The sequence below is a fragment of the Poecilia formosa genome, unplaced genomic scaffold (assembly GCF_000485575.1).
Source record: "Poecilia formosa unplaced genomic scaffold, Poecilia_formosa-5.1.2 Scaffold396, whole genome shotgun sequence".
Taxonomy (NCBI): domain Eukaryota; kingdom Metazoa; phylum Chordata; class Actinopteri; order Cyprinodontiformes; family Poeciliidae; genus Poecilia; species Poecilia formosa.
Genome location: NW_006800335.1, coordinates 163,713 through 171,981, shown reverse-complemented (window position 1 = coordinate 171,981; position 8,269 = coordinate 163,713). Strand labels below are relative to the sequence as shown.

At 38.3% G+C, this 8,269-nt stretch overlaps 1 protein-coding gene and 2 long non-coding RNA genes across 4 annotated transcripts in view; 2 read left to right on the top strand and 1 right to left on the bottom strand.

Annotated features, from left to right (window-relative positions):
* LOC107833488 (uncharacterized) overlaps window positions 1-8,269 on the top strand; it is a 28,888-nt gene that overhangs the window by 4,691 nt on the left and 15,928 nt on the right. The window lies entirely within an intron of this gene.
* Window positions 1,451-4,790, top strand: ch25h (cholesterol 25-hydroxylase). Its single transcript, XM_007576071.2, has 2 exons — window positions 1,451-2,737; window positions 2,836-4,790. Exons 1-2 carry the CDS (start codon window positions 2,315-2,317, stop codon window positions 3,160-3,162), a joined length of 750 nt encoding a protein of 249 aa, XP_007576133.1. The 5' UTR covers window positions 1,451-2,314; the 3' UTR covers window positions 3,163-4,790.
* Window positions 6,811-8,269, bottom strand: part of LOC107833487 (uncharacterized) — a 3,883-nt gene continuing 2,424 nt past the window's right edge. The window contains exons 1-3 of one of the 2 annotated variants that reach the window (XR_001659233.1): window positions 7,832-8,263; window positions 7,328-7,427; window positions 6,811-7,204 (exon numbers count right to left, since the gene is read on the bottom strand). This is a non-coding gene — a long non-coding RNA (uncharacterized LOC107833487). Of the gene's footprint in view, window positions 7,205-7,327; window positions 7,428-7,831; window positions 8,264-8,269 lie in introns of those variants that run through there. The other variant, XR_001659232.1, reaches the window with a different exon arrangement.

The window sequence follows — 8,269 nt, the reverse complement described above, 5'->3', positions numbered from 1 at the left end:
GATGGTGAGGTCACACAGGACTTGGGTGCTGGCAGGAAGAGTACTGACTTAGAGTGCTGCTCTAAGTCAGTCTTGGGCCTCAGGGTGACTTCCTCTTGTGCATAGCGGTCTTCAGCTTCTTGTCTTGCAGCTCTGTAGCTCCTTTCTCCTCGTCTCACGATCTTTCTGGTCCATGGAGATGTAGACTAGCTGGTCTCACGGAAGGAACACACCAGTTCTTCATTTTTGCCTTTGTTCTTTGCCTTTGTCTTTATCTTCATCTTTGCCTTGGTCTTTGTCTTTAGGGTCTTTGTCTTTGGGGTCTGAACCCAGCTGATGAAAGAAGTGCAATTTGAAGCCACATGGCTGACGGGTTGGTCCCCATGCGCAGAACAGTCTTTGGCTCTGTGGCCCCGGATTTTCTTCAGCTGTGGAGTTCTTTGTCCATCTCGATCTTGGCTCAAAGCTGCCTGAAGGATCCAACCAAAGATTCCTCTTTTGTACCCACCTTATAAAGGGTTTATCCACCCTCTTGGTGTGTTTGCATTGGCTAGCTTTGTTGCTGTGCCTGTCTCATTGGCTGACTGCTTGGACCAATGATCTCATATCCATCACCATCTTGGAGACATGATGTCTGTTCTAATGACCCAGGGTTGCTCAACAGTCCTCTTACATCCAACCTTTTCTTAGGAAAGTTGAAGTTCAGCAATAAGGCCTTGGTCACCTCTGCTCTCCTATCAGTTCCTCTTTCCCCCTAATCTTTCTCCTACCATCGACCTCCAACACTACATCAGTGACCTTTAATTACAGTTACACATTTTACACCATTTCAAGTTCAATATTAAAATCACATTTACAACCTTTTAGTTTCTCTGATTTAGCATTCACTTATAATATTATAATAAGCATTACTTATTAGTTACTCTTATTATTATCATAATGTGAGTTATTACAGACATTTCTGAAAAGAAACCTAGAATAATCCATTATTCCAATTATTTGATACCAAGTTACAGTTACTTCTTTCACCTGTAAGTACTTCCATAAGTATAAGAGTAAGTGTAAATATTCTTATAATCAAACCAACATCAACCATTGGTTAAACCAATATTAATTATTGGTTTAATCATAAGTTATCATTATTAATTCAAGTATTTTACTCTGGGTTTTATCCAATTACTCAAAATGTTTAGATTTTATTCTTTAAACCTTTAATGCCTTGAAATGAGCACTCTGAACTATTTTTATTCACTGCAGGCTGGAAACTTCCCCTTTCTTCAGGAAACCTGCTCTTCCTGTTCCATGACTCTCTTTCTGCCTGACTATGATTTTTTATGATTAAATAGAAAAAGTAGATTTAAAGCAAAGTTTGCAGGACACAATAACAACACACACAACCAGATTAATTTCATTACCGTCTGACTCTACTGTTGGGTCTTGATGTCACCTGTGTAATTAGTTTTAAAGGTAACTTTATTCATTGTTATTATTAAACTAAAATCTCCAGCATGGGGAAGTGGGATGAGCTCGACTTTTCTCGACACATGTTAGACAGGCTTTAAACTCCACACAGACTCTTTGCTCTGGATCATGGCTTGGAAAATTTTCTAACAACAAAGCAGAAAGCTGAAACTCTAGTCACTCTGTTTTCATTATAAATATTATGAAATCAAGCTTAAAATGAACAAATAAATGGAATTAATCTGTTTGTGTTAGAAGATCTGATAAATTCTTGCTTACAAAATACAGTCCCAGTTTAAACTTAGAAACAAACATTAATGTTAAATGGAGTTCTGCTAGTTGTTTGCAGAAATCTTCAGTTATCTGTCATCCTGACAGCCGACATGTTGAACAGTTCAGAATATGTGGATATGGAGTCGTTTTCCTCAGAAGAACTTTATTACTTTTTTGGAAATTCTGACTCAGTGACACATTTAACAAGTCAGACTTTTAACACAGATTCCCTAACACAACAGTATGCAGGTCAGTGATTCATAACTAGATTTGTAAATAAATCATTGTACAGAAATAATCTAATTTATGTTTTAATTGGAGGTCTGATGGGAAGAACAATCCCAAGAACAAAACTCAGATAAGCAGACAGGAATGCTGGAGCCTGCAGCTAGTTTCCTCTGCCACGTGGAGGAATTTCCCCAAGCAGGAAGGAAAGGGAAGAGTCTAAATAAGGGCATGGGGCAGAGTCAAGGGCTGGGAATGCTCTGCGTCAGAAGTGGGATAGGCTGTTGACCTGCCTATAAAAGCTGCTGACGGTGGAAGAGCTAAGACATTGAACCACTGAGCTATACTCTGAACAGACTGAACCAGATCCAGAATTATGCTGTTACAGCCAGTCTGGAGCTTCCTGCTAGGACACTCGTCTCTCCTGCACTCCCCCTTCTTCCCGGTCTTCTTCTCCCTGACTGTGTACCTGATCTTCTGCCTGCCATTCCTGCTGCTGGACCTGCTCTCCTCCAGGTGGAGCTTGGTGCACAAGTACAAGTTACAGCCTCAGAGCTCCATCAACTGGACCACAGCGCAAAGCTGCCTGGCTCTGACCCTCTATAACCACCTGATCTTCATCTTCCCCCTCACTGTGCTCAACTGGTACCTCCGACCAGTGCTGTTGCCCCAGGAGGCTCCACCCCTACCTCAAATGGTAGCTCAGGTCCTGGCCTGCCTGCTCCTTTTTGACTTTCAGAGCTTCATCTGGCACCTGCTCCACCACAAGGTGCCCTGGTTATATCGCACCTTTCACAAGGTTGGTTCAGAGTTTAAGGTTTTATCATGTTCTGTAGCTTTTATTGATCTTTCTGAAAGTTTTTCTCCCTATGTTCACCTTTCTTCCTTCTTCTGCAGCTGCACCACACCTACACCTCCACCTCGGCACTGACTGCAGAGTACTCCGGGGTCTGGGAGACACTGAGTTTGGGCCTGTTTGCTGCTGCCAACCCTTTGTTGCTGGGCTGCCATCCCCTCACAGAGATGCTCTTCTTCATTGTGAACATTTGGCTGTCGGTGGAGGACCACTGTGGTTATGATTTGCCCTGGGCTACACACCGTCTGATCCCTTTCGGCCTGTATGGCGGTGCACGCCACCATGACCTCCACCACATCAAGTCGAAATACAACTATGCACCTTACTTCACACATTGGGACCGTTTGACTGGGACACTGTACACATAGGACAGAGCTGTGGGGACGAAGTGTTCCTGAATGCAACTCAGCTTAGACTGCTGCAAGATGTCCAGACACAGATATTCATGAAGTGATAAAGACTGTAAACTGATGGGCCAGTACAGAAGCTCTCTTTTTTTTAGCTGCAATACTTATATTTATTGATGTATTTATTACCAGTCAAAGCTTAGAGCCGGACTTAAAGCTTCCAGTAGTATGTGGAAAGTCTGTCAGTCTTCATATGGAGCTGCTTCAGGACCCACAATCGGAGTGAAGTTCTGATCCAGGTTCTGTTTCTTTAAAGACTTTTGTTTTAGTTTAAAGTTGATCTTGAAACAGTCAGAAAATGTTTTATATTGAACAGTTTAACCTGCACAGTGTGTGTAGTTTTATACACACCTCCTTGTCCCTAGAGGAAAGTGAAAGGAATATGAACAGAAAGCAAGAATAAGCTGAGCGGGAAGCTGCTGGGCAGGAAGAGGAAGGAGATGACAAAACATGATAACTTAAGCGGAGGAGGATGAGGAATATTATATAAGAATTTATTGGACGGAAATAGTTTTTGAAGGAAATTGTGAAATCTACTGTGAAAAATGTAAAAGTAATAATGCACTGAGAAAAGAAATCAAATAAATATTTCAATATTTCAAGGAGTAACAATTCCTGTTGTAAACTGTTTTTTCTATGTTTGTTCTTAAAGCTACCACTTCCTTTTCTACATTAATGTATTACTTGACCAGCTAGTTTTCCAGAAGGGGAAAACATTCTGGAAGATTTATTCCGATTCTGCTTACTGAATCTCTTTGACAGCTACTGATCATATTACTGACCAATTGTAGCTAAGTACGTGCTATTGATCACTTAATTCAGATCAGATGTTGTTGATCACATTGTTAGTAATATGTTAATGATCTCATGTTTCATTCCAGATCCAGATGTCAGACCTGAGTAAACTATGCAGATGATTCACCGAGTTCTGAACATCCTCCCTACCATCACCCCCACTCTACCCTTGTCTCTTCAGAGAGATTGGATCAAAATTGGGATAAGGAACTATTTTATAGTTGTTCCTTTGGAACATATGATCCATTAAAGTAGGTCTGTAATTTTTATTAAGTAAAATGTTTTTTTTACGTATTTGTTGAAACAGTGACTATGTTATGACAGTATGATAGCATACAGATAATCTGTGAAAAAACCAAGCTCCTCTGCCTTCTCCCAGTGCTCCCAGTACTAACTACAGAAATACATAGCTCAGTTAGAAGCAACCAATCAGAGCCAGGAGAAGGGATTTAGCATTGTCAGTCACCTTTGTGTGTATGCTGTTCATATCGTCCCCCTTTCTCTCTACTATGCTACAGCTGGTTCATCACAGCAGAGTCTGCCAGGATTGCTCAGGCTAGTTAGCATCACCACCAATGACAGCAATTTTCCTGTGAAAAAACTCTGCCAATATTAGTACCTTTAGCTGTGCATATACAAGTTGATTGACAGCGTTCAGATCCCCCTCCTGGCTCTGATTGGGTATTTTTGGTTGGGAGCAATGCATTTCTTTAGACAGGAATAGTAGCTCAGGGAGGAGGTGGAGGAGATCCATCTTTTCACAGACTATGTGTTTCATATTATACTGTCAGGAGATAGTGACAGTTTTAGCAAATATGTAAAAAACATATATGTTTTGTCTTTATAAAAGTTGCATACCCCAGCTTTAAAATACTGAAGCATAGATATACACTACATCAGAATAAACAAGTAAAAGCAAAAAAATTGGCTTTATTTAAGCTTCTGATCTCTGGGGGAGAAACATGTTTTGTTTTTGTAGCAAAAACCAAGCTTCACCCTTAAATTGGAGACTTCTTTTTCACATGAACTTTAAAAGAAATCTCCCCATCAATAATAATTCCCAGATACTGAAACTGGTGTCTTGATTGAGAGTTTTAGCTTGGACAGTTCTGATTAATGGGATGTTCTCTGAGGAAACATTTGAAAAATGCATATTTTGTTTGCTTAGTTTCAGCAAACAAATACTATTGTTGTTATATGATACTATTTGAAATAATGCTAACACAGGAAAATTTGGAAAAAGTGAAGTGTTAGTACTTTCCACTTTATATTCATTTTGATAGTCAAAGTGTAACTAACCCCTGAATCCACTTTTTTGCTGATAAACTGTTGAACTGGGCTGGCCCAAGACTCCATGTATTAATATAGGATACATTTATCGGTGCCTATGTCCTTAACTTTCTGGGATTGGTGATCGGCCAATATTTAGATGAGAAGCCAGTCATATCCAATAATCTTATCTATCTCAGGTTTATAAACTAGCCACGATTCTCTGTTGCTCTCCAGTGAGAGGTTTGACTGATAGACCAGACCACCAGGTCAGGTCTGAATGTTTGCAGTTAACAATAGCCACTGTTGTCAACTCAGCAACTTTTTTGCTATATTTAGCAACACTTCAGATATAAAAAATTGGTATCAGCCAAAATCAAAATCAGCAGGCCAGGTTTTTTAAAACTGAAAACTGCAATCGGTGCACCCCAATTTAAGATGGAATACATACACACATTTTCATGATTTTCTTTGGTTAAATTAATTTCTCTTAGGTGTAATTAAATTAGCTAAAATTTTAATTTATACCAGGAGTCTTTCTCACCAGAGAATGTGGACCAGACCTAGTGAAGGCTGAGAATGTGAATTAATGCTGAAACTAAGCAATTAGTTTTAATTGGAGAAGTTTAACATAATTTATAAGTTGATGTAAAAATGTTTTGTTTTAGCCACATAAATGATGATGCTCAGCAGTAAACAACATATCACCAACTACAGTTTAGAGTAGCTCATTGATATATTAATGTAGTAGTCATGTAGCCTGATGTAAAAACATTTTGCTAGCCAATGTCAAACATTGAGAAATTTTAATTGTTATCAAATGTTATCAAACACACCATTATGAAGACAAAAAATCCTCAGAAACATACAGAGCCAACCAGGAGAATCAACTCATTTAAAGTTAAGACTTTCACACAAATACAAACATTGTAGCATAAATGTTTGGTTGTTGAACTAGACAGTTCAAGATCGCTATCAAGCTAACCAAAGAGAAAGTTTTCAACATTTGTGCAGCTGATTTCAGTTCTCAAAAATGAAATATGCTATGGAAGAATGAAAAATACTTCCTCGCTCCAGAATTCAAAGCATGGTACACAGCAAATCCAGGAGGCCCAGATTAACACTGTCAGATTTGATTAACAATTTTAAAGTGTCTATATGGGTCCACACCAAACAGTGTTAATTTAACTCTTTTTGGAGAGTTGGTACCTTAACTCTAATAAATTGTCAAATATCAAATCTGCTGGAGTTAATCATTTAACACTTACTAGCACTAATTCAGTGTTAGATTTTATTATTAACTCTCACAGAGTGTTTTTTTAACTTCATAAGAGTTATTTTTAATTAATATTAAATAGGTATTTTATTGTTTGAACTTTTAAAAATTCTTTGGAAAATAAACATTTAAGAGGCAATGATTTTCTCAAATGCATTTATTTAAAAATATGCACCATAATTACAAAACATATTACAACATGGAATAATGTGCATGTTTCACATGTCACTTTCATTCACATATTGCTTTTTAAAAGGTCTGACATCAGCAGTGCAATACAAAATGCAGTATGCTTAATACATTTTTCTTCAATATTATATGCATAAAATTGTTCAAAGTACAAGGTGGAGAAAGTAAAGCCTGTATCAATGCATGCAGTTCTTGTAATATTTGATGGAGTACATTTTATTTTAACAGGTAGATTGACAGATATGTACATTACATAACAGACCAACCTGATATTCAGATCCATCATTTCTTATCCAGTTTCTGTTTCTGTTAATAAGAGTCAGTTCCTCTCTGCACTCCACCAGAGAGATGTCCATCACTAACAGATTGTCTTCAGGTTGTTGGGCTGTTCGTGAAGTTTGGCCGGAGACACCAACATGCTCCTCTACTGCATCGGACCGTCTTCAGTCTGAGTAGGACAGCCAGTGTCGGTCTCTGGATCATAACAAACAAAAACCATAACAATGAGAAATGGAGCGAAGGAATACATTTTTACTACAACTCTAACAACAAACCTCCATTACAGAAATGTAGGGTTTCAGAGATATTAACACTTACATAATCATTTTTGGAGCTTGAATCTTCGAAGAATCCATGGAGGGATCAGGAGGGGGAGGTTAGGCTGACGACTGGATATTCATCCTCAACCAAACTGGTTCTAATATATACAAAAAGGCAATAAAAGGATTAAAACATGCTGCAAAGCATATGTAAGAAGACACAACAGTGAGATTAATGCTCTCAAAGTAAAAAAAAGTATATTACATTTTTTCAAAGGAAAAAAATCGATCAGAAAAGTTGATAAATCTGACCAATATGCATGTAAACGTTCATTATAATGAAAAACATACTCCAGATTATTACGGATCTGTTCAAGTTAGCTAATAATTTGATTAAATCTTCACCGGCTCGATATTTTTCCAACCCTTATACTCCGCTAACATTCGGCATGCTAAGCTAAATATGCTAACGCCGAGCCGTGTGGCGAACGTGACGTCTGTCATACAGGTTGAGCTCAACTCAAAATAATAGTTATAAACCATCTCAGAAAAAACGACTTACCGAGTGCAGTAAATAACTCAGACATGTGGAGAGTAAATAGTCCTGAAATGATTTGGCTTCTGTCGCTTCGCTTCGGTGGGAACCTGTGATTCTGGGGCGGAGGCAGTGAATGAACTCCTTCAGTGTTAGAGCCGCTGGTGGAGTTCAGAGTTCAAAAGTCAAGAGTTATTGGTTCCATTTTAACACCTCTAGATTTGATATGGAAACATTTTGTTTTAACACTGGATTTTAACTACAATTAATATACACCGCAGACTTACATAAACAGAATGTGACTCTATTAGAGTAAAATTAACTCTGCTTTTGCAAAAAGTCTACCAACACCAAAACATTTAACACTTTTGAATTTGCTGTTTTTGCTATGTAATCTGTGTTCATGATTTGTGGATTAGAATCACTTCATTATGGAATTTCCCAAGAAGTCCTCATCTTCTATTG